The sequence below is a fragment of the Ammospiza caudacuta genome, chromosome 7, assembly GCF_027887145.1.
Source record: "Ammospiza caudacuta isolate bAmmCau1 chromosome 7, bAmmCau1.pri, whole genome shotgun sequence".
NCBI classification, from domain to species: Eukaryota; Metazoa; Chordata; class Aves; order Passeriformes; family Passerellidae; genus Ammospiza; species Ammospiza caudacuta.
In genome coordinates this window covers 27,431,891-27,459,145 of record NC_080599.1, presented here as the reverse complement: position 1 = coordinate 27,459,145, position 27,255 = coordinate 27,431,891, and the positions used below count along the sequence as shown (strand labels likewise).

The 27,255-nt window shown below is 38.1% G+C and overlaps 1 protein-coding gene across 1 annotated transcript in view; it reads right to left on the bottom strand.

Annotated features, from left to right (window-relative positions):
• The window catches only part of NR5A2 (nuclear receptor subfamily 5 group A member 2), an 85,660-nt gene that overhangs the window by 30,725 nt on the left and 27,680 nt on the right, over window positions 1-27,255 (bottom strand). Inside the window, exon 6 of the mRNA XM_058808651.1 lies at window positions 6,204-6,323. Within this exon, the coding sequence (XP_058664634.1) occupies window positions 6,204-6,323 (120 nt within the window). The remainder of the gene's footprint in view (window positions 1-6,203; window positions 6,324-27,255) is intronic.

The following is a 27,255-nucleotide window of genomic DNA, read 5'->3' as shown; positions in this document are numbered from 1 at the left end:
GTGCTTGATAATTAACTATAATATGCAAATAGTAACACTCCAAAGTACTGCATAGTACAATAGAATCCATTTCTTTACAAAGTGCTATAATGTACTTCTGTTGTTTTTGTAATATTGAGATGAGATTATACAAAATCACTGCTGTGTTTGATATTCAGTAAAGCTGATCAGAAGACAGAGAGTCACTGGAAAAAATGTTGTGAATGTCTGGGTAACATCTCACAAGGCTGCGTTAACTCAAACTGCTTCTTCAGGAGGTATGAACCATGTAAGTTCATTCCACCTTAAGACCCTCTTATTTTAGCCAAATTTCTGCTCTACTGTTTAAATCCTTTCCCACAATGGGAAGTCAAGACTGGCTGTACTCACCTTGGATGCCATCACTATCACTACTCCAACAGGCAGTTGGGACAGACTCGCATGGTGCTTTCTTCAAACTGAGTTTCTGAACAACTTTATTTTTCCTGCTGGGCAAGCTTAAAATCAGCTAAGGGATTTTTCCTGAGTTTGTGTTGACAGATTAGTTCACTAGCATGGGACTGGTTTGGAGAAATACTGCCAGACTCCAGGCAAATAACTTTTGTTTTCTTTCTTACACACAGGAGCCATGCATAAGAGCTACAAAAGAAATGTTTCCCATGAAGACAACACAGTCAGCATGTGGAAAATGAAAGTACTGGTGTTCAAGGATTCATGTCAGGTGCTCTCTCCATGAAACTTTACTGGTACAGGAATTTTAGACTTAAAAATGTAGTGCTATGATGGTTTCATGGCTACACAGCAAAGCACATGTGAATTAGGATCAGGTTGTTCATAGATATGTCCATAGCTACATGAAAGGCTCAAAATATGTAACAAATATTTTAAAAACCTGAATTCAGGGCACTTCATGGTTATAACTGTATTTTGATGTGTTTTACCCAGTTTAACTGAGCACATTTAGTTCATCCCCAAGGAGCAGCCAGCATAATATTTTCATATCTTCATAAGGCCCTTTTAAGAACTACCACAACCTTACTTTCCTTTAGGCAGAAACCACTAGAGTAAGGAACTGTGCAAAAAAACTAATACGATACAGAATAGTGAAATAATGATTGCTTGACCTCATTTGTATCCTCCTTGAATCAAATCCTGTGTTTATTTGCTGATGTAAGGACTTCCAGATTTGGCCCTCAAATGCCAATACTTCTTTTGTGCCCACCACAACTGTGAAGCCTCACTGACTATAACACAAATTGAATGCGAAAAAGATACTTGCTAATTTCCAAAAGCATAAGTAAAAGGTTTCCACTAGATATCCCTAATCTTTCTATACCTATGACTTGTGGATGTCCTTTACAGCCACTCCTCTTAACATTCTTGTGCTTTTGTATTTCAGTGATACTTCTGCAAGGGTGGTCTTTCTCAAAAACACCATCAAGATCTCATGCTCTTTCTCTGGTGCTTTGCTTTAGAATAGAAATCCAGGTATAAAGATGCATTTGCGTGGTGATTTCAACTAAATCAGTAGTTTCAATAATCTCAAAAAAATCTGAGATTTAGGCACATTTTTGGATGGCCTTTTTAATTGGAAAGGCTTTGCAGAGGGAATATTTGGCAGTAGAGTGAAGGTATGAATAAAAGGAGCAGATGAAGCTACAATTCACATGTTGTGCATTAACTGTTGCAGGAAAATGCACAAGTAACAATATTCTGTGCAGAGCTTTAGCATCTACCTTATATGTGCTGGGTCTTGGAAGCTGGCAGTGTATTGGTCTTGTAGAAGATACAAGAGGAAAGTGCTGAGGTTGGAGGAATTAAAATTCTATAATTAGAAATGGTCTGTTAAAATTACATGGCACATGGCAAGTCTACAAAACTCAGCATGTGGAGAGCATATTGGCAATGATTTACAATTAACCACCACATTGCAAATCACTCCTTAGCTGTTTTCTATTATGAAATTTTGAGAGTTGTAAAATGCATTTGTGCTACTTTATTTCCTTTTGAAATGGTAATTGCTACTGCTGAGGGGCAGTACTTAGTGCAGAAAATGAAGTGTGCAGCACAGGGAGGAACTTGTTTCTGAGGAACTGCTGAGGAATTGTAATGATCTGAAAAAAGTGCTTTCTTGAAACACATACACACAAAAGAGTTTCATTTATGAAACCCCAAATAAATAACAAAATAAAATAAAACACAGTTCTTTTTATACAAGGGCCAGAGCTTACTAGTTTGTTGCTGACTGCACTTTTTCCCCATCAAAGTGGGAACAGTGGATTGACACTGAGTAAAACCCATAAGTCAGTGGCTTGACGGAAATGCAGATATATGGAAATGTGATAGGAGTGCCCTAAAGTAATGGGTTTTGAGCCAGTGTGTTTGAAAATTATCAAGTGTTCTTCTAACTACTATCCCCTTTTAGATACCTAGTGCAGCACTGACAGTGGTACCGCCCTGGGGACCTGGATAAAGTTTGGCTTTTGTGTCTGAGGAACAGAAGCTGTGCACTCTAAGTGGAGAGAGCAGGTATGTTCTAATTAAGGGATGCTAAGTTCCCCCCTTACAGCTTCCACCTTGATGGTGATTTGTAAAAAGGGCAGTGTTTATGAGTAGCTTTTATGGAGGGATATATTAAGGAAAGCGAGGAGTGAGGCTTCTCAGGTCCTAAATTTGCTAACTTGTGACAATAAGCTTGATCTCTCAGGTAATAAAGTTGGCAGTCTAGCTCAGGTCCTCAGTTTAAAGTTATTATCTTTGAAAGCCAGATGATTGACTGTAATTTTGCTCATAGTGCTTTGTTGGTAGCAGAAATAAAAACATCTACAGCACTTTTCATCAGAAGTGTCAGAGTGCTTTCCACACCTTAATCAACTAATTTTTATGAAATGGTGGCATGGTTTTTCCCTGTCTCTTCTGTGGGAACTGAAAAGATCAGGACAGGAATCAGAAAGCATGCAGGAATGGTGCACTAGCAAGGACTCATAATGCCCAGGTCTAGAAGTGTGGCTTCCCAGAATTATTTTACAGTTTTTACAGAGGATACAGACACAGTTTAATTGTCCTTTCATAAATACATTTGAACAGATGTTGTGTCTAGGAGTGCAACAGTCTGAGTCAATGCTTCCAAGATGGTTTACCTTGACAGGTAGGAAAAGAGACAGTTGTATTGGATCAACTTGTCTAAAAAAGTAACTCACTACTGAACAGGGATGTGCAAAAGCAGTGCACAGCAGCTGAAGCCAGGAGTGGCTCAGGATGGGCGATGCAGAAACACCATCCATGTCCATGTCCACTGCCATGGAGTGATAATGTTAAAAAAGGGTTCAGCTGTATTGAAACGTGCAAGGGATGTTGAATTGCTAGTCTGGGATAAACCAGGAAGATGTGGGACTGCAGCTGGATTCAGATGGTGATTTTGTGGCAGCAAGCATAGACTAGGCTGAGGTTCTCAGTGCTACCTTTGCCTCAGTCTGTCCTTACAAGATGTCCTGAGCTCTGTGCATTGCATCAGGGCTCAAGGAGGAGGAGAGTTATGAGCACTAGGTGGAAGTTGGGAAAAAAAAAAAAAAAGACCTCATAGGACAACCAAGGAAAAACTTTCTCCCCATGGAGATTGTCAGGCAGTGGTACTGGCTGCATACGAAGTTTTGCAGTTTTCATTCTTGGATGTATTCAAAGCCCAACTGGACAAAGCTCTGAGAAATCTGGTTTGAGCAGGGGTTTGGACTGGTCCTTAAAATTCCTTCCAGTCTGGATTATCCTGTGATTTTAAGATTTGTAGCTCTGACAATTCTAGATATTTTAAGACTTCTGCTTAGCTCACCCAGCCTTGTCCATCTAAACAAAAGTGTTTCTTCCAAGAATTATTTTTACCCATGAAAATAAATTGAAAAGATGCTGGTTCAAAGTAAATGCTTTTGATGCAGAAATTGCCTACAAGCCATGTAGTGGCACAGCACTGGCACTGCTGCAGCACCTCGACCAGCAGCAGCCTTAGTGAGAAACGTGTGCTGTGCACAGCCTGGCGGGGCAGGCGCCTGCTCCTGGAAGCAATCTGGCTTTTCACTGAGGAGCCACTGGGGCCAGAGCTGAATGAAACTGGGACAAAGCAGAGGCAATAGGGGAGATTTGAGAAACAGCAGCCAGAGACTCTGTAGTTCTGGTCTAGTGTCTCCCTGTTTCTCAAAGAGAATCTGCGACACATCCATGGGAGTATGTTTTGCAGCTATTAGGAACTGTGAAATGGGAAAAAGGACTGGCTGTAGAGTTCTTGTTGCTGATGTAGTGATATCGCTCCTGCTCTTAGCCTAAGTGCAAAGAGGAAAGTAAAGAAGGTGATGGAGACTCTGGGGGTGCTTGCACCGACTTCAAAATGACAAATTTTGACGTAGGAAAGGGAAATTGGATTTAAAGAAGGATGTATTAAAAACTACTTTACAAACATGGGCAAAAATGAATGCAGTCATTCCAACATAGCCAGGTTTTAACCTAGTTAGAGACTGCCTGCAAATGTACAGCTTCCCAGTCCAGCTGCTGATTTGCAAGCAGTACATTTAATAAGCATCCTGCTACCTGTTGTCCAGCAGTGAAGAAAAGCTCTGCTTTGCCTTGAGATCATGTACAGCTGGCGTTTTTATTTTCAAGAAAAGATAAAAGTGGCTAATGAGGTAAGAATAACTACTGTGTGAAAATGGGGACAATGGCTAGAATTTAAGGGTAGTTAGATGCCTCTAATGATTTCAGTGGGACTTAGGTACTCAGTACCTTTAAAACAGTGCTAATCACATAACAAAGGAGACACTAATTTAGCAGTTCTCTCAGGAACAGAAACCTGTCAATGTACTTATAGCTTGATAAACAAGCATCCTGTGTGGTAAATGAAATCGTTTCTAGTGAAATTGTCTATCTTGCAGAGCATGAAATGGAAAGGGAATCAGTCATTTTCTCAATCGCACCAATATAAATAAAGAGTAATGCAACTGAACTAACTTTTGCTAATGCAATTAGGGAGTAGAACGATATCAGAGAGATTAGTGACTTTCCATGAACTGCAGGAGTCAGTTCTATGGATAGAATTTGAGTTTTCCTTCCTTTCTTGAACAAGTCAATAATTTCTCCTTTCTATTGTAGACCTCTTAATCATAAATGTAAACAGGAGAATCAGAATCCTTCTGATTCTTGCAAACATTTATTCTAAGTGTTAAGAAATGGCTGCGTCTTTAAAATTACAGCTAAAGCTGTCAGCAGATTCCGCAACTTGCAGACACAAATGGTGTAGCACAGGAAAAGGAGCTCTTTCCCATGTGTGTCTAAATTGAGACAGTTCAATTCAGTTTGCAGCTACTTAAATACCAAAGAGCCATCATTTGTTTTCACTTCAAGACAGAAACATAATGTACAGGTACATCTTGCTTTTCTTTGATACTGTCTCTTTTTTTTTTTTTCATTCTGTTAAAAGCAGAATAACAATCTTAGGAATAAGGTTCTTGATTTACTGTCAAGATCGTTGTGCTTTGGAAAGCATAGTGGAGACAAAACTTTCTATTTCTTTTGTGTTTTCTCACAGTTTTCCTAATATTTACTACATTATAGCTCTTGCATTTTGGGAGATCCTTGTATCTGACACATGAAGAAAATTACCCCTGGATAGCCAGGCAGAAACTGCAGGGTGCATACCCTGAGACAGTTTCTGAGACACTATCTGCTTTTATAGCCTATGGACAGAATAATTTTCCTGTGATTAGATGTCTCAGCTGCCCAGTTTCTCACACATGTGCATATGTCTCTAAAAGCAAGGTATTTCTGAGGTAGTAAGCAGCAGGTTCTCTAGATTTCTGATCCAGCCACTGCTTCTTTTCAGTAAATCACAATTCTGAAGGGAAGAAAACTATACATGCTTAAACCTAAACATTAGGTTTGGGAGTGTTGTTGTTAGAAACCATTAAGCCCCAAGGAAATACTACTTCTTGACAAACAGTTCTCATCTGCTGCTTTTCAATTACTGAAGTATTTGAAAAGCAAAGTTCTTATGATTATATCTGCTTTTTTAGGTTTATCTGTAATCAGCAGACTAGAAACAGAGTGCACAAGTGATTTTACCTACACTACTTGTGAAGGATCTCTGAGAACACAGTGGTGCTTCTGACCTAGTTAAACTCCTGGTATTTTGAAAATTATTATAAAAACAAGAGATGACTCTTTCTCTCAGACCACATACTCACTTGTTGCCCAGTAACCAGAAGGATGGAGCCTTCTTTCCCATGTACCACTTGCCGGTAAATGTGATCCAGAATTAAGAGTTCGCTCCAGCAGTTCTGAAGCAACTTCATTTGGTCATCAACCTGTAAAGGAAACACAAACATTGGTAACATCACTCTGGGAGTAAGTCTGGCATCACACTAGGGAGGCAGCCCTCTTTCACAGAGCTGGCTGACAGGAGAACAGAGGTGCTGTGTAGAAATATTCATGCCCAAAATTGCTGTTTGCAGTTGAATAAACAGAACACTGCTGTAGCCTTTATCTGTAAAATGTTCTCAATATTTACTCCTGATTAGATTCTAGGAAAGCAGAATTAGGAATTAGATTCTAAGAAAGCAGACCTTTGCACTGTTATGCTAAGTAGTAATAATTGTATATTTGTGGCAATGGGATTTTATTTTTACCCAAAACAAGAAGAGCAGGAAATAATGCTGATGTGAACTTTCTCCTATTCCCCGTCTTAAAACTTAGCTTCTGGAAATGAGAAGGAATCTGCAGATTCCACAAGTGTTATTGTTTCAACAGGCCCAAGTCAGAGACAGGTCCCTTGCAAATTAAAAAGTGAAGAGATGTTAGAAAACTCTCTAAAAATGGCTGTGGTGCTATGAAAAGAGAACACTTCTTAATAAGCAGAAGCTGAGCAGCTTTGAGTATCACTGGTAGGGCAAGAAAGGGCAATGCACAAGTCAGTGGTGAGCAGTGAGACACATCCATGAGTGGATTTGAGAACAGAAGGAACATACTGGGCACCCAGAACAAGGAACCTACTTTAAGATTTTCTGAAGTTATTTGGGATCTATGTCTTAGAGGACAAAGAAATGTATCTGTAAAGTGACTGTAAATGCAACTAGATTGTATTCAGTCTTCTTCACTTAGAGACTGAAAAAAAATAGGATTTCCATGGAAATGGGGGGAAAAATTATCACAAATTAGTGGAAGGTAGACTATGAAATTAAGTTATGGTAAGCATCAATATCCTCTGAACCTATTCTTACTGAGCTTCCTGATTTCTTTTTAAAATCAAAGTCTTTGACTTTAAATGGGTGCCCTGAAAGAATTGAGAGGTGCATAAATTAGTCTTACTACAATTCAGGGTAGTAATAGCACCTATGTAATTCAAAGGACTCTTAAGAACCTGCATAGACAGCAATTGCTGAACAAATTAAAAATGCTATAAATGCTATAAATCTAGTTTCCATTGCTTTAGAACTAGATTTTGTAATACACAGGAAACCACACTACAAAGTGTAATCCTGCATGAGCTGAATTAGATAATGCAGTAGGTGTTTTCAAGTTTTATCAAATATGATCTAATGAATTTTAGAACTTTGTTCTTTCAGGCTTGCTTTCTAGTTGTGTAGTAGAGAAGGAAGTAACATTTCTTATGAGTAGATTTTTGTAATGTCACCTATGAAAGTTGCCTACTATTGTCTCTCTCTTTCCAATCACTTGCCACATAGCTCAGACTTCAACATCTGAAACAGTGAAATCTTTGCCTCTTCCATTTGTCTTAACTTCCTTTCAAAGGCACAAGAGGTTCTGTGCTGCTGTTTGTGTTTTCCCACACAGATACAGAGCAAGGCTGATTTGGTATTAAAAATCTCTTGCTCTGCCCACAACATGTATTTGACTACAAAACTGTTCTGTTTCAACCAATTGATTTGTTGGCTCAAGAGAGGACTGTAAATCACCACATTGATACACTTGGGCCAGGTTTAATTAATTATTTGAAAACGATATTTGAAATACACAGATTCTGTTACTCTTGTTTTTTAGATGAAACTATTCTTTGATAATTTTCTCCTCTGAACAGAAAGGGGTTGAAAAAATCACAAAAATCAGAGACATCATGTTAACAGGATAACGTGACCTGAATTTCACAAAAAGCTATCACAGCTTACATCCAAAGAAAACAAATTTTGAGGGAGTTAAACCTTCAGCATCCATGTCATAACACCTGAATAAGGTGTCAAGCACTTGACTGAACTATAAATGATTATATATTTCCAGTGTAAGCCAGCTGTCTCAGCCACAGGCTTTTGAAAACAAACCACACTTTAGAGGTCTGGCTTTCTGAAGATCCCGACAGCAGCTACTCCACAATCAAAGCTTACCTCCCAAGCTCTATCCTGTCATTACTGAGCCAGTGCTGTGAGAACAGTGCGAGATGGCAAAATCACAAAAAATGGTTCTGCACATAGTCTGTTCCTGCTGTTTTACAAGCTTGACAAAACTAGCACAGTGAACATCTGCTAGTGGTTCACAAAACCTACTCCTCTGTGTTCGCTCTAATTTAACTAGTGAAAGCCCATAAAATGGATAGCATAACCAGCTCTATACACATCCCAAACACTCTATTGCCTGCAGAAGATTATTAGATCCAGCTTCTTTTGCCATTTTAAGAAAGATGGTGGGGCAGCAGATGCCTCCAGTTTGCCCTAGGAAGGAAGAAAGAAACATGACTTTAATGAGGATTGTGTATTACTAAAAGGTAGCACAAATGACCAGTTCCAGCCTACTTCTGAAAGACATGTAGATGAGGAAAAGCATTTAGATCACATTGAACAAAACCAGTAGTGCACCACTTCTTATGTTAGGACAAGCTGGTAGAGTTTATGAAGTGTGTAAGTGCAGCAGAACACAAACACCATTGTGTTTCTGTGGCATGTCGATAAATGTGTTGCAGAAGCAATGTTATCTGTCAAAATGACAAAATCAGCCTTTGACCAAAACAATTATGTGGCCTAAACTGAATGTGCCTGAAACTGATCCTGAAGGCAAAGAGACTCAAGTTTGCTTCTCAAGAGGAAGGTCCTCTGAAGGAAAATCCTCTTGTGGACTTCAGTCTTCTGACTCCAAAGCTGGAGAAGGCTGCTCTGCCATTAGCAGTGTAAGCAGGAGAAGAGGTAAGATTCTGTCTCCAAGACAGCTACATAGAGTGTTTCCAGGAGTGGAGGAAATGGATTCTCAGTTTGAAGAGGAAAGGTCCAACCCTGAGCACTGTGGTGACAACACTATTTCTTGGCAGGAGAGGAAGATAGGAATGGGAGTGTCACATCTGCCTGCTAAACCCTGGCCTCCCCTCAGCTGGGCCCTGAGCTTTTATATGGAATTCAGTGGAAGTTTGTGAGTCTCACTGAGACCTCTATTGACACTGAAATACACAATCACCCCTTATCAATTATAGTTAAAGGGAAGACTTATCTCAGAAATGCTGGTTACTCATCTGAAAAACTATTTGTGCTGATGTTATAGATGAGGAAGGCTAGTGTGACACAAGAGTAGTATTGTTGTAGAGTGTATGCTTCCCACAGCACAGAACGTTAATCATTATAAACTTTTGTTTTTTCTGAAGAACAACACTGAAATTGCCAAACAGTAAAATGAAGAATAATGTGTATGCTTTGCTGAAATTCACCTTAATCTTATCAAAACCACACTGTGTCTTTCTTTTAGGAAAGTATTTCACAATATTTTGTGCTGTAACCAAAACTGCAGATTTATTGCAATTTTTCTTCTGAAGAAGTATTTTCAGCCTGAAACTTGATGAATTACCTGTTAAAAATTTCAGGGTCATGGGTTTTTTTTGTTGTTCTAAGTTAAATATTTTCCTTATAATTATTGCTGCAGATTCAGTTAAACAATGTGTTCACCTTTTACCCAGTTTACACCTACTTTTCTCAGAAGCTGGAGACTCCTTTTTCATCTCTGTTCATTTACATCAACTTGCCACAGTAGCTTTGGGCTTTTCTGCTACTAAAAATTTAAAAGGGTATCTAATGATTTAAAGAAAGCACAATAATTGAAATTTATGTGATAAGACTGTGTTGGATTCAGCTGAATTATTTTTACTTATGATTCTAATAGGAATGCAAATATGGAATAACATGAAGCATTCATCTCATAGTGCCACTTTTAAATTCTATGGCCATTGAATATCCATTTCCTAGTGAATATGAAGTGATTAAACATCTGTCTGAACTGCTCAGCCTGAAGCACATCGGTTCAAGGAATGGTTGAACTTTCTTTCAAATGCAGTTAGGAGATCACTCACAAGCCATTGCAGACATATAATTTGAGTTGTTACTCCATTTTCTTATGCTATAGTGGTGCAAATCACTCCAAATCAAAGTTTTATAAGACAAGTGCACTCCAGAGACTATTTTTTACTCCTGAATGCATGCATGGTTTCCAAATCATTATATAGGTAGGGAAGGATTTGGGCTCTCCAGATGGCTTGCTGCTAACAGGGGGAAACCTCCTGTGCAAGGCTGCTGTCAAAAGGCAGCATGTAACAGCCAATGTGATTTCAGAAGTGAATGCACATAACTTTCAGAATCAGTGAATGCCCTAATAAAATGTGATTACTACCTATAATCTCAGTAATAAAATGCTACAAAGTTCAAGAAGAAATGATTTAATATTAACTATGATTGTTCCAGCTCTTTACTAGAAACCTGTGGGTTATAAAAATTTCTAGGTGAAGGCAGGGAGTGATCTTTACAAGTCTGTGTTTGGTTAAATGACTGTCCTGTTTCCATCTAGCTCTACCATGAAGGGAGTATAAATCTTTTCAACTTTGGTAGTGCTTTACACTTGTCTTGATTTAAAAATGAAAAGAAATAGAGAAATATTTCAGTGTGTGCCTTTTCCTGCTCCTTTGCAGACTGTACAGAGGCTTTTACACAAGCGCAGTTGTACTTGGAATGTGCCTCTGTGTGTAACTCTTTCTCTAGTAACTCCTGAATCCACCAGTCAGACCCAGAATACTTCCACAGGAAGTTTTTCTATCCAAGATAAGTTTCTATATGCTTTGTTTGAATCAGTGTCCACACAGAGGAAAGTAACTGCTGAATACCACACTGAAAGAAAGGTTAATGTACTCATCCTTTATTCAACAGCAGGGAAGTAAGAAAGAGGAAGAGAGAAGGGCTAAAATGCTTCATTAGTTCCTTGCTTATGGAACCATTATTATTTGGAATATCAAATTACTTTGGAATTTTTTAAAGGACATACACAAAGAATTTATAGCACAAAATAACATTTGAAAAGTCCCACACTGTTTTACCCTTCCAAGCTGTGGAGGGGTGCATGTGTGGTGCCCATGCTCTGAAAGGTGTGCAGTGTTTCCTGCTTAGGAAATGTGGGCAGGGAGAGCAATGGCTTTGCCACAACTTCTCCACTCACATGGCCCTGGACAGCTCCCTGTAAGATCCCAGGGAAAGAGGGGACCAAAGCAGCATTGCCCAGACATTTCCCAGTTTCATTGCTGATCCTCCAGAGAGTCAAAATTCTTTAACAGAGCAGCCTTGAGCATCAGCTCACACTCATCCTGTTTTCTTGCAGGAGTGGAACACAAGGTGCCTGAGTCTGGGGGCCTCAGATTGCTGAAGGAGTAGGGGAGGGCAGCAGATGGTCATCCTACTAAAGAATAAGATCCCTCTTATGGATCTCTGGACTCCATTTAGAAAGTATTCCCATCTATTAAGGAGAAGGTAAATGACCAATCTCACTTCTACAAGCATCAGGTGAAAGGGCTGTTACAATAAGTTTTCTGTGTATATAAATCTATTATATAGGGCATCAAATGCGATGCATAGCACTCCTATTTCTTGTCCTTTTCCTCACATTTATCTCTGTGCAAACTGCATGAAAATGACTTGGTATTTCATAGTCAGCATTATTTCTGATGAATTATGAATGTGTTTTTCTTAGGTTCTTTTTTGGGTGGTTGTGGGTTTGTGTTTTTTATTTTATTTAACTGAAAATAAGAGAAGTATTTCTTTTTAGTACCAACTGAAAATTTTGCTTACAATGCAGTGTTTCTTGCCTCTCAAAGTGAATAGAAAGATAAGGAAAAGGCAAAATTAATTATTTTTGCCATCTGTTTCACAGAGTAGATGTACCTTCTTTAGCACTGGACCAATAGAATTTACCTTCAGAATCTTACTCCTGTGGGTATTTCTGCAGATGTTAGTGCAGCTTAAGCTTATGCATAGTTGGGTCTAGTATTTTAAAAGAATTAGATAAAGCTATGTAGTTTATGTAGCAATTTTGGTACTAGTGCTGTGTTGATCCCTTAAATTTCTCTGGAAATACACCTGGTTTTTTCTGATGTCAACAAACTAACTATAAAATTGTGTTGGACCATATTCTTAACTCTTAACTTGCATGGATATCAGTTCATTGACTTGCAATAAAATCTGAATTAGTCCCACCTGATGAATTATTAGCCTTGTGGATCTGATCTGCTTTTTAGGCTGCACAGTGATTCCCTTGGGGAATCAGAAGACAAAACTGAGTCCAGTAAACTTTATGATACTGCTGGTGAATGTATTCTTAATATATTCAGTCAGCAATTTCACTCTATTGTAGAGCAGCCTGTGATTGAAGTCTCTGTGGTCTTCTCCAAGTCACATATATTTTAGCATTACCTCAGAGGATCTCTAATGTCTATATAATGTTCCATGTCTAATTTCTATATAATGTTCCTTTCCTGTTTGGTGATTAATTGGTTAAATTATGTTTTCATTTTTCTTACTATTAGTGTATTGCTCCAGCTGAAACTTATTTTAAGAGTCTACAGATAAACTCCAATATTAGCTCTCAGTTTTAAATATTGTTTAGATATCAGCAACATCAAATTTTAACAGAGATCAATACAATATATGGGGTACATTATTAATGTTAAAAGACAAAGTTCTGGTAAGAACTAATATTTTTTTGGACAAAATAAATACTCTATTAAAACTCAATCAAGTAGGCATTGTATAGAAAATATTTTTAACTTGTGACAAAAGACACATGCTAATTTCAGAAAGCAATCTCTAATATGATAACAGGCAACCAGAGTAATTTCTCAACACACTTATGGTCCCATTCTTTCAAGTGTTGCATGCCTCAGAACACTGTTTTTTGCATGAGTTTTAAACAATAGTTACTTAAATCAGCTCTCATTTAAATTACACTATGTGGTTATTCTTCTGTTTAACAAGGTTAGTGTTTATTTCCAGTACAGCTGTTAAGTGGGTGTGGAGTATGGGAAAAAGGCAAGTCATAAGTGAAGAGTAATCTTACTCCCTTTTAACAGGTGACACCTACAGTGTTGGTTTGTGTACACAGTGTGGGACTGTATTTACGATCACACCAATGGGAATTGCAAATAATTTTCTGAAGTCATGACTAAAAAGAAGTTACTTTAACTTTAGAGCACCATAAGTAAGAGAAGAACAATTTGCAGGGTGAGTATTAGTGGCAGTCAGGGTTGAACACTGACAAACCACACAAAGAATCCAGTACATTTAATGTTTCATACCATTTGTAGTTATCAGCAAATCAGTAGTTTTTTATTTAAATGTTCTTATCTTTTGATTGAATAGCACTGTGATATTTTTCCGGAATTAAAACGTGTTAGTTTATATTTTACGTTTCATAGTCCTCTTAAAACTTTAGATGGACATCCAGCTATGGAAAGGCAAGTATTTCCTTCTGCCCATACTTGAACGAGGGAAACATAAGGATATAGGGTCTCCAGACTGAGGGCTGGACACAGAGTCACCTGTAATACACTTTGGCAGTAGAGGCTGGTGTTACTGTGGAACACTGCACTTGCCATACAAATGTATTCCACTGTGTTCTCCTCTGATTTGTAGTAGAACAGCCAGAAAAAGCCACAGCAAAAGCAGTAAGAAATCATGAGAAACGGTATCTTCAGTCAAGATGTGAGAGGAGATGGTATACTGATGGAGAAAAAATACAGAAATGTTGTCTTACATCCTGAGGGCTGCAGCAGTAACAGTAAGTCACTGGGGCAGAGATTAAATGAGAAAGAAGACCCAATGCTAACGGAGAAAATGAAAGAAAAATCAGCCTTATGAATGGGTGTTGTCATGTATTAAACCAGTATCCATCTGACTAGATAGAAAAAATTGCTTAAAACCACGGAGGAAGCTGAAGTCATCCAAGAAGGTTGTGGAGGTGTAGTGATGCATGATCCAACAAGGTACACAGGAATGATCTGAAACACTTACTACTTCTCTTTTTGTCTTAGAAGCATTGCAGGAGGCTCTCAGCACGCAGCTGCTACCATCTAGCTAAATCCTTTCAACTAGGAACATTGCCTTCAAAATATTGCCTCCTTACCCAACAGAGCCAAGTGTGAAAGAGCAGACAGAGCCATGTTATTAAAAATCACAGGAAGTCCTGATTGAATGAATGTTTAAGGAACAGGCAAGTGTGTATTAAAATCTTTTTTTTTTTCCATTCATCCTTTCATTTGGCTTTGTTTCATTTATTCCTACTTCCTGTTTCCTGTAGTCTAATTTGGAAATCTCTGAAGTATCATTAAAATACAATTGTCACAGCTCTGCTCAGGTCCCACATTGTCATTAGCTCTGCAATTAGGATTAATATTAATTTTTAAAAATATCTTTGAAGATACTGGTTTTACTTGGGTTGTTTGGTATGTTGATGAGAGGAACTTTTGCAGTACAGAGCACAGAAGGAGTAGGAACCTTATAAGCAAAAATGGCAGTAGACTGTGACACAAATCAGTCAGCCTGACTTTCTCTGCTGTCACAGCCAGGCACAGGTATACAAACTGTGAGTCTCTAAATTGGGTTCCTACATGTCTGCATGCAATAGAAGATTAGCTGATTAGTGTATTTGGAAAAATTGAGAGAGTATGTACATCTAACTTACTGGGTTTTTCTTAGCTTGTTTCTGAATGGCAGCAAGGATGATGAACAACAAAATCAGGCTGCTCTAATTACTTCCTGTTCTCCCATGAGTGCACCACACACCTCTGCTGCAGGAGTTAAGTTTCAGACTGGGAGAGGCTTGGCCAATGGGCAACAGCTTCCAATACAATGGAAACATTTTCTTCAAAAAAATCTTTTTTTGCATTGCTTATGTGCAAGTGTCTGACAATCTGCTATTAATCAATTACTTTGGTTTGTAATTAGGTTTAATATGAATTTTATTATTGAAGGTTTGACATGACTAAAAGATTACCATAACACCCAAATGTAAGAAGTTTTGTTGTTTATTCCCAGGTTTAGCCCAATTTTACCAAAGTAGAGTGCATGATGACTCTGCCTCTAATAAGTTTTTCTGAGCTGTATTAGAACTTTTTAAAATATGGCTACTTAAAGCTATATCAGGGCAATTTTCCTGGTACATAGAATAGCTTGAATGATTTAAAAGTATAAATGAATGCAAGATTATACAAATATTCAGCATTGTGTCACTGACAGGTAATGGACTGAATTCTGTCTTTGGCTAATCTGCCTGAGGGTCTGTTTCTTTTAGAATATAAGGTCTTTGGGGATGGGCTGCCTATTACTGTCTTTGGGCAGTATCTGTCTATGTTACCATAAATCAAATAGCAGAAAAGGGTTGCCTGACTGCATGGAACATACATGGACAGTTCTGTAAAGACTGTAAATAAAATTATCAGTCTTTCAATCTAAACTGCCAGCTTCCAAAACAAACACACAATGTCCAGTTATATAATGCAACAAGATATTATTAGTGAAACTCACTGACTCCTTACATAAATATGACCATCAGCTTAACAACACCCCGAGAATATTTTGCTCAGTAATTTTTGCTCTGTGGCATAATCATATAACCTGACATCCTATGCAACCATGAAAGACCAATAGTTGTGGCATTATACAGAATCCTGAGCGGGGATGATTCACAAGAAATTCTTACGTTATGAACATCTTCAATATTGATTCTACAATTCATATGCAGACAGAAATACAAAAATGCCTGGGTTTCAACAAAGGGCTTCAAGGAGCCAGTCCTAACTTTTATTGCTTTGTATCTGTAAAGCCTTTGATAAGCACACATTTTTAAAGTACACCCTAACATAAGCCAACTTCTACATTCAGCTTCATAAGACAGCTCCTTTTGTATTTCCTCTTGCATGAGCACACACTGCACCAAAATCCAATATACTGTATCAAATTTATGCATTTTGCAAATATATGACTATTTGATAAATGGAGTTGAAAAGGGGTTTTTTTTGTTACTTTTAGCAAATGAAGAATGTGCATAGTTTAGTTTGTAGCTCACATGTTGCGTTCAAATTGCCTCTTTCTACAGTGCAATGTGCATATGAAGTTCTCTGAGATGTCTGAACTAGATTCACTGTAAGTACTTATCCAGAATATGCGATTAAATTGTAATTAATTTCTAGATATCATCAATATTCTGTCATTGCATAAGGGGAATGGACTAGGTGACCCATGAAGTCTATTCCTACCCTCATATCTATTATGATTACTTTATATTAGTAAAATTACTTTTTAAGGTCACTTTTATGTCACGTTTCCCCTTACACAAATATTTGGTACATTTGGCCATTTATGTGCATTTTTTCCTGTTCTGCTTAGCATGGATTCAGTACAGGCAGAGAACCAAATGAAGGAAAAACGTGATATTTTGTTGTAAATAATTCATAAAACAATGTTATGACCCTTATTCCCCATGAGGCACCCAGATAATGAGCCACCCAAATGAAGCAGTGAAAACATGCACTTCCTCTGCCATGGGTGTGCCCCTGACAGACTCCTCAGGGTCACAAACCCATCAATCTCTTTTCACACATGAGCTAATCAATTCAAAGAGGGAAGTGCCAATGAGCTATTAGATCAATATGGTGAAGTATGGAGATTGATCTTATCCCAGAGTGACTACATTAACAGACTCGTCAGTGTGACCTCTGCCCTGTGGCGCACATTATACAGGATTGCAAGTCTGAGATCTGAATGAAGACCTCAGGTCATTGCTTTTAATAATCTGCTTTGCTGAAAGAATTAAAAGTAAATCTGTAAAGGTATGACTAATGAAAATATGAAGTGCTTTCTGTTTCCCTAGTCTTGGTATGCTTGCAGAAATCACAGCAGCCGGCAGCATTGGCCGTGTCCCACAGGCACCTGCTCAGCCAGGCTGGGCTGTCGGCGTTTGGGAGAACAGTTCAGTACAGCCTCTGAGAGTGTGCTCTCCAGAAATCAAATACAACAGGATAACAAGTACTAGCTCTGTCAAAATCACTTAAAGTCTTGGCTGAACTGCCAGACTGAGAGCTGGACTGGAGTCCTGGTTTTCTGAATTATTTAGCTGGTGTAAGTGGGATGGCAGGAGCCGCCACTGCTGTGGAAGTTGCTCATAGTGCTGCTATGCACTGAGTGTTCCTTCACCAAGCAAAATGTTCCCTGTACTTGCATTAACTCGAGGTCCAGCCCTGGGAGTCAGTCTGCTTTCAGTAAGGCCAGAGGCCAGTGACTTTGGGGAGAATTGATCTGATCAGAGGAGCCTGGTTCACAAAATTCGTGAGCAATATGTGTATACATTCTATAATGCTCTGCTGTCCCCCAATCAACCTGTGCTGGTAAACATCAGCAGCTCTGCAGGAAGTCTGTACATGAAGTGATCACATGTAATACTATAAGCAACCATTTCGGGCATCTCATTTTAAAGACTCATTCTTTTCATATATAATTTCAGAGATCCTGAAAAAGAAGTACACTTCTTTTTCTCAGAGCATTATATTAATATTGTTAATATTTTTAAACTCTGAATAATTTCGTTGCAATGAAACATTTATGTATATAACACACTTTTAATACTGTATTTTTATTATACCAAACATTTTTATTGTTCATTGTATAATTGAATCAATGAATTAGGAAAAGGTTACTAAAAAAGGATTAATGCATTTTTAATGAAACTAAATGATATAACTTCTGTTAGTCACTGAGAATAATGGCAGATCTATCAGGTTTATACAGATAAGAGCTTTGTGAGTTTATCTGAAAGCCCACATAATGGCCCTCATTTAATGTAACCTAGAGAAACAGCCGTAGCAATCCTATTCAGGATTTTAATTCATTGTTTATGTATATGATCTCTCTTCCGCCTTGTGATCAGAACACCTGTCTAATGATGCAAATATGAATCTCTTTAGCAGACACATCTATTTCCACTTGTAAAACACTTACTGAAAACAATGCTCTTTCAAAGTCTAAATGGAAGAACCAAGCAATGCAATACCACTGGGAAATGCTTCTGGACTCAGGGTAACAGATAGAGAAACCAGTGAGAACTCTGCACATTAATAGTGAGAATGTGAACATTTCAATGCTCGCATAGTTCAAATCCTTAATGAGCACACCAGCCTAAATTCTAAACACTTTTCAGGTAGAAACTACTATGCTTAAAGATATCTTAGTAGGAAATCCTCATATTGGTATAACACTGATTGAAATGTGAATGCTGTACAAATGTCATGTAGAAAACTGTATGGCAGTTGCAAACTTGGTTCTGAATCCCACAGAGGCACTAAATATGTGATCTTTGCAACGTAGCATTTATATTCTGATTATTTGGGAATGGATATAAAAATAGGTAACAGAAGGCTATATTAGTACAGGATATACTGTAGAGGAGGGACTTTATAATGGCGCCCTTAGAAACATATTTGCATTTTTTCAATTGGAGGTATGTTACCAAACTTCAAGAGAATGATTCTGGTACTTTTCCTACCTTCCAGTAGAAACTGAGAGTATGCAGAACATGTGTGGTGCACAAGATGCTGCTCAAGAACTTGTCTAAATTCTGTGAGACCACATAATTCATAGCGGTGAGCCACAGTTACATAAATCTCACCACCAAAATGGGCATACTTTTTCCTACCACTAAATTGTGGTTTTTACATCATGTCCTTTCCAAACAAACTAAAAAGCTATTCTATAATAGAAGGGTTTTAGATCTAGAAGGGGTTTAAAATCCTGATATTATATTTGTATCTTTCCACTTATAAAGCAAGGAAGCTAATACACACCCAACAGTACAAGTCTCAGAAGGACTTTGATGCAGGAAAGCTCTTGTCCTTTTCTCACTGATGGAAAGCTGGTGATTAAATATTTTCACTAAAATGAAAGCAATTCTCCTGAGCAGGGCCAAGGGTAAGTAAGTTTATAGCATATACAGAACCAAAGCACCTTTTCCAGAAATAATATTAACACTATCTTTTTAAGATTCAGTGCCTCACATTCAACAAGTGCTAGAAGTAAATGCTGCCTCCCAATGGAAACATAAAGTTTGTTTCCCAATAAAACAACTATAGAATTTCTAGTCCAATTGTTTTAACCTACCTCTCATAAGAAAAGAACAATTTTCATTCTGGATTTCACAATCAAATATTTTGGTTTATGAATTTCATTCCAGTGGGCTCATAATGTACGTCTTGAGTAAGGCAGTTATCTTTTCCCTTTAAAAACAACCACTTGAAAACTGGTCAGAAATACAAGGAAGCAAAACTGGAATAGTGCTAGAGTTCAAACAAGGTCGTGAAGTTAATGAGAAATACAATTTATCTTACGATTCTGCAATTTACCATACAGTCTCACAACTCGTAATTGCAATGTCACTGTCACACATGTGCTATCAACAGATGCATCTGCCTGGTCACAGAATCTGTGGCTGCATTAGGGGTATCTGCTAGTGGCATCTATTTAGATGCTTGTTATGTATCTGAGTGCAAATAAGTAATACACATTATAGTCAGTAACACATGTTACTAAGTTCTTTGTAACACAGGAATGGATTGAAAAAAAACACTCCAATTTCCACTGCAAGCAAGAGCTTATAGGCAGAGAACATTTCTGAAAACATTCAGAACAGAAAAATAATCTTCTGGGAAAGTTACAATAGATTCAAAATACATGTCTAGAATCTAAATGCTTCCTCAGCCTTGATAGAATAAATAATGCTTTCTAGGTAAGTACTGCAGCTCTTTTGATAACATATATATTAATAAATTAAAAATGCCTGTAGATTGACAAGTGCTTTGTGGGCTTATACTGGAAAGCCAATAGCTAATTATGAAAGCCTGACTTGACTAATCAATTATTCAGATGAACATTAGGTGCCTATTATATGCGTAAACATGGGAATTATATTTCCCCCAAGTAACTTTCTAAAATAACAAACCCAAAACATGTAAATTTGAAACAGACAGAAATGGCACTATTATGCCCTTATTGCACATGCAGAACTCCCACTGAATTATTCAGGGAACAGTGAATAGGGAGCCTCGATCTTCTGACTCTGAGCAGCACAGCAATAGCAGCACATGCCATGTAGTATTTGTTATGCATGTAATATTGATTTAGCTCATTCTTGCTGGTCATGTTTCAAATTCATTTCATGTTTGGGAGATAGGGAAAAGGAGTAGTATCTCTGGATTGATATTTGCAATATATTTTTATGCCTGTTGAACACAAGATTATCTGATAAATTAGTAACACCGTGTCTTTTGATTGCAGGAGGAACAAGCCTTTGAAAATGAGCACCAGTGAGGTAATGAATTGTGTTTTGAAAAGGTTTGTACTTGCTACCCACCTCCTGTATGTAAAGCCTGGGAGAGCGCTGGTATTACAGAACGGATTCACTTATGTTTCTTTAAGGCACAGACCACAACAAAATAAGGCATAATTGTCCTTTGCATTTAAAAAAAGACCATGCTCTTAAACAGCATACAGCAACAGGGAAACCAGAAATAGATGTGACCAGACACCTGCTGACAAACAGTGACAAATCCCAATGACACTGCAGTGACCCCCAGTTAGTCAAGATTTAATTAAGGAGTATAATTAAGTCAGTGGAACAGAACACTAATGAGTAGTGGTTTTTTATATGGGTAATTACACATAAGAATACAAAGTGAGCCAGACCCCTACATATATCATTAAAATGAACAGTATAGAAGGACAACTAGGGCTTAAATATTTTGTTTTTTCTCTGCAATAAGGCAGGTTGAAACACCCCATCTTGTCAAGCATATGTAACATGCTTACAAATGCTCCTGGCCCAGCCAAGCATGTGTCTAAGCATGTTGGTAACATGACCTTGGTGGCACAATGCACATCACCACAGCTATGCATGGATGGGGCTGCCAGGCTCTGTCTGTCACTGTGTTTGCCTGTGTTTGTACTGGGCAGGGGTCACTCAGGCTCCTTTTCTAACAAATGACATTCTGTTGCTATTCTCTTACAAGTAACACAGCCTCTGGATTTCATTTATCACAAGTGTTGATTACGAGGAAGACATAGGTTACAAATTGTTCCTATGATTATCTGCATGTTGGGCACAGTATACCTTTACAATCAAATGACAGAGATTTCTTACAGCACATCCAGATCCAGTTCTCTGGAATTTATTCTGGGAATCTTCGGGCAGTTGAATGAAATAGCTGAAATATTTCTGACTACGTGGTTTTTGCTTATATTTGCTTGTAATTCCAACATAAAAGTATTGTAAGGTAGATTTACTAGACCAAAATTTTAAACTAGGGTGGAAACATCATAATGAATAATGATGACAATGGTAGGGGAAAAACAACTTTCCTATGGTCTTGAAGATTTAAAAGAATGCCTGTGTAGTTTGGGGCCAACCCTCTGTGGGATTACTCTATCTGCTCCCAGCTGGTAGCCTGCAGTTCATGACAGCCTTTTATCCGTTATCAAAGCAACAAGTGGAAAAGCAGATCCTCCTGCCTGCTAACACTCTGTTCTGTTCTCTCTGTAGAATTTCTGCTTCTAAATCTTTCCTTTTAACAAGTCCTCAGATTTCCTTCCTATGGCTGCAGGAGACACTAAATATCTCTCAAGTTTCCAGCTCACTTGTCTAACTTAAACTCTGCAGAACACTAAAGGAAGAAAGAATAATTGCACTGCACCAGCATGTTTTCTACAGGAACTGACTGAAATGCAGAATGAGCCTTATCTTGCTCACACTGGAGTGCTGAGAGTTTAGCAACTGAGTTCAGTGACAGCAAAAGAAGAACCTAATTACTCAAACAACATGGTACCAATACAATGCTTTTACAAATTATGTAAGTACAAGTTTTACTGTTGCAAAAACAAAGCAAACAAACTGCATTGACACTTACATCATATATCCTGCATTTACTTTGCTTTTTTAGTAGCATAGGAAAAAATAAAACCAGGTAGAACTAGGAGATATTTAAGTATAATTAATGCAAATTATTTCAAGCAAATTCTTTCTACTGAAACGGAACAGTTATTTTTTATTAAAACAAATATTAATGAATATATTTTGTGTAGTAAAAGTATATATCCCAATTATGCTAAAATCGTGCTGTCACGGAGTAATAGGCCTTAGATACACAATCCTGTAACAGTAACAATCAGATAAAAATTAAGAGAATTTAACAAGTTTTTATATAGGCTATGTTAAACAAAAATATATGTTAAGATTTTGGGGATTTTTGTCAAGCACTTTGGTTTTTAAACAGATTTTCCACGATTTATGGCAGTCACACAATGACAGAAGATTCCATGGGAATGCCATTGTGGCAGTGAATCTGGGACTTGCTCTCTCTCTGGATGCAGGCCTTTGCCACCAGGCTTCTCTGTGCATACCAAGGTGCCCCTCTGAGCTGGCCACAAGAGATGGGGCAGGGCCAGGTCCTGCCAGCACCATGCCCTGCCCACAGCACAGTCCTGTCACACTGAGCACAACCACCTCTGGGGCCTCTGGTGCTCTGCTGAGACATGGGCAGTAGCATTGCATTTTCATGAGATGCCCAAGGTAAACATTCCAGAAAGGACACAAAAATTTCAAGATATGAAGTTTGTATCTTAATTTTTTCCCATAAGCTGCAGCACATGCAAAAACCCTAGCAGAACTTCAATGCAGTAAACCAAGGGAGGTCATAAAAACGATGCAAGTTATTTCCCCATTTTCATTTTTCTGCAGGCATGTGCCAGGATGAAATGCAGGGTTAGCAGGAGGGACTTCTGCATGGGCTGCAGACACAGGAGTGCATTAGGGTCCCTGACGTCTTCTTCTGCCCCGTGTTTGTCCCCGCGAGGCTGCCCCTGCCCGGCCGTGTATGAATGAACAGAAGTGCCTTTCATCCCCCACTTGCCTGGCGCTTCAAAAGGAATTACAAAAATAGCAGCCACAAAAATCCAGCTGCCTGCCAAAAGGCCCGCACACGTCCCATTCTCACAGGCATGCAAAAGGTTGGAGAGCTCAGCAGAATTTTTATGTACGGGAGCAGGCCCAAGGAAAACTCACACGCCATAACCAATTGTGGACAGAGGATCATCTATCAGCAGACAAATGCAGGAACTCCAGAATGTCTCTCCTCAAATGAAATAATATATCTTTGAAAGCCAATGCCCGTTTTAGGCCTGAGGCCCATATATCAAGCCTGAGAGGCTTGTGGATACGCTCCAGGGCCATTAACCTTCCACCTGTTTCCCCTTGTCCTTCAGGATGAGACCCTGCCCTTGATTTTACTCCCTTCCCCTGTTCATCTTCCGACAGAGTGTAAATGTAAAGCAGAGGGCCTGTGAAATAATTCAAAGGCAATGGACCAGGGACATGGTTACAAATCTCTGCCACTGGCACTGTGACTTATGCAGGCAGTTTGTCACACATGAGCCAGGTGACCTCTGTGACATAACAGAGAAAAATATCGCCCGAGATCAAAAGATGAGATTCAGAGCACTCTAAGTAACTCTGGTGTACACAGCCACGCTATGCGGTGGCCAAGGGTTTCCTCTCCTCCCAGTGCTGCTCGCTCCCTCCCTAGTGGGCGAGACACACTGCTGCTAATTTCAGTAATCTCTTTTTCTCTCATCTCTTTGGAAATCTTTCCTGTAATCTGAACATCAACATTTGTCTCCTTCTGAAGCCCCTCTTTTTCAAAAAAGATAGTTAAATTGACAAGGAGGGACAGCAAAGTGTCATTCAGTGGATAAAAATTAATGAAAAAAATGTGTCATAATTGAAAAGAGTGGATTAGTCACCTTTGTAAATAGGTCTGTTTTAATCAAGTAATTTTTGAAATTTTAAGTAGTACTGAAACTTTGTATGAGCAATGATGTCCCTAGTATTGCAATAAAAAGTGTTCAAAGTTCAAACATTTATTGGGATTAGACTCTCATGACAGTAAAAATGAGAGTAGAGTTAGTATTTAAAATTATGTAATAGACCCAGATAGCACACTTCAGCACCTATTAATATTTTACAAAGACATATACTACAGAATCAGAATAATAGTCACTTGAAATAAACCCAATCAGAGTAATTTTAAAAAAAAATCTTGAATTCATTTTTCAAGCTGTGTTCTACATAGGAAGTCTCCCAGCTGTTTTGTACATTCAGGACTCTGCTGGGTGCAGACAAAAGAGTAAGGCCTAATGCAGTGTTTCTCTTTCACTCCCTGTAACCTAATGGTATGTCTGGTATGGACATTTAATTTTGTCTATTTCATAAATTAAAGAAAACCCACAACTGTCACAGTATCCCTGGCATGATGATGAAATGAGAAATACAACTGTAGCTAAATCAGCCTAAATCCCATTCTAATCCTAAATCACTTTGGCACTTGCCAACATCTACTTGATGAAAAACTCAGTTTAACCCATGAACGTATATAAAAATATACAGACACACAGAGAAATTCAGCACATTGATTACAAGTGTGCCAAGTGTTACCTTATCAGCTATTTCATCCTGCTTCATCTCATGCCGACTTGGAAAATTTTGCAATGTTCACAGTCTTTCTCAAAATCACCTTGCGTTCCACTATTGAAATATATCTAAATTCACTACATCTAAAAGCATAGAAAAGTTGGACAATGGACAGGTTTTGAGGCTAAATCGTGCAGCAGTTACAAAGAAACACACAGCTGAAAATCATTTCACGTTTCCCGTTGACTAAAACCTGATGTACAGCAGTAAACCACTCTGTGCAGAATGCTGCAACAGTAAACACAGTAAATGCAAAATTAGTATTACAAAAAGATTACTCTGAAGTGTTGCCACATGCATTTGTAAAAATAAGACAGCTGTTTGATTTTATAATGCTACAATCTTTTGCTCTGGTTCAGGCCATATGATTAAACACACATTTTCTTCTTTTTAATATCTCTAAAGAAAGTCTGTCAGAGACACAACAGTCAGCAATTACAGGTCAGTTTTGTCACCAGTTTCACTGAACTCCAAGTCAAATTCCAGATGTCTTCATTTTTGAAAATACCTAGTGTTACTTTTTGTGTAAAACAGAGGTGTTATAATCAAATTTTCTGGCAGTCAAATCTTTAGCTCTTTTACACTTCTACTGAATATATTAATTTTTATTTAATTTTGGTTTCACTTAGGCTTTCTGCATTTTTTAATATATTTGATGTATCCCTGAAAAAATTAATATTTCATTTCAAAAGCACCTAACCCAATCCATTTCCTTTTACAGTAAGTATGATCTAGTGCATCTGCTTTTGTAATATTCATGAAATCTGGAAATCAAGGCTAGGCATCATATACTACCATCATATGCTAATAGAGGGTTTTGCTTATTTGAGTGTTTGATCTGTTTTGAATGCCCAAATGGCCTATTAGAATTTCCAAGACATAAACTACTGTAAATGTTATTATATGTATAAAAATACTATTATATGGATATAGTAAATTTTAATTTTTATAGATACACACTCAGATTCACATGAAATAATTTGTCTCATTTACCTCCTGCCATGTGTTTTTTGTGTAAATAGCTGCTGAGCTATTTTATAAAACTGAAGGTTAAATTATGCTGATTCTGAAGAAGAGAATTTGAGTCTTGGTTATAATATAACAGAATATCTTGTCTTGAGGAAAAAAGCCTTAAAATAATTGGTTTACATAGTACATGCATGCTACCAGCCCAGTTAATTGTATTTTTGAGTGGCTATGCCTCTCTGATTCAGGCATTTGAAACAAAGTAAAGCAAGAAGTATTTAACATTAACAGTAATATAAATAATAGTAATTTGGGGCATGAATCATTCCTTACATTCCTTTCCAGCTAGAGACAATTTCTGTTGGGAAAAGTGCCATATAGTATCGACAGTGACAACAAATTGTATTGTGCACTGAACATCTGTTTCCGACTCCCACACTGATATTGCAGGTTGGCTACTTCTGATTTAGTCTTCACAGGCTGCCCAACCACAGAGGAACTGGAAATTACTGGTACGTTCAACTTTTATTATTGGAACACAGGAAAACTTTATCATCATGCTGGGAAGGTCTGTGTCTTTTGAAATATTGGAAGGAGGATTATGTGAGCGCAGAAAGCCACATGCGACAGTTCTTAGGAAGAAGGGGAAAAGTGGCTCCTGTTCATTGTGTGTGCCCATACACATGGGTATGAATGTCTGAGATTAAAATCTCAAAATGGATCAGTATTTCAGTTTTCAAGATGCGATGTTTGATGGCGAGGGTTTGGTGAGGGGTGTTTATTCTTAATAAAACCAGTAGCACTGCAAAAAAGGACTAGATTCTCCCAGTCTTGCTCAATAGGTACCAGTGTCCCTACACAGAATATCTCTGGAGTTCAAAGCAGTTCCTATAGGGCAGAGCAGACTGAGGTTTAGTTTGAATTACAGGCTCTAGCCCCAGAGAACTGAGCTGTTCTAACTCGTATTTACGGCATCAATTTACTATGGTAGCAATTGAAACAGTAAGGCTGTGTTAACTAGCTGAAATTACACCTCTTAAAAAAATCAAAGCCAAAACTAAGCATTTTTTTTCGAAACTAAGGGGAGCTTGTTAGAATGATCAATGTCATTTTTCTCATAGTTACACCAACATTGTTAGAAAAAGGTTAAGTTCCACTTTAGCTGGGAAAAAGAAAAGAAGATACATTCTTGATAGGCACCATGGACCAGTTTGATAAAGCTCCAACTCCTGATCTGTAAACTTTTTTACAGAGAAAGGAGAGCAAGAAATTCCACTGAACTCCTGTTAACACTAATTAGAGTTGCCAGCATGCGGTGGAATCAAAGGCAAAACATGTGGAGCTCCCACTGAAGTCAAGAGGAGAAGGGAATGACTTAAAGGAGAGGCATGCAAATTAAAAATAAATGTGGTTCAACTTTACCAAATGAGCTACTCATGTAAATACACACTTTGAGGTCTAACCCTT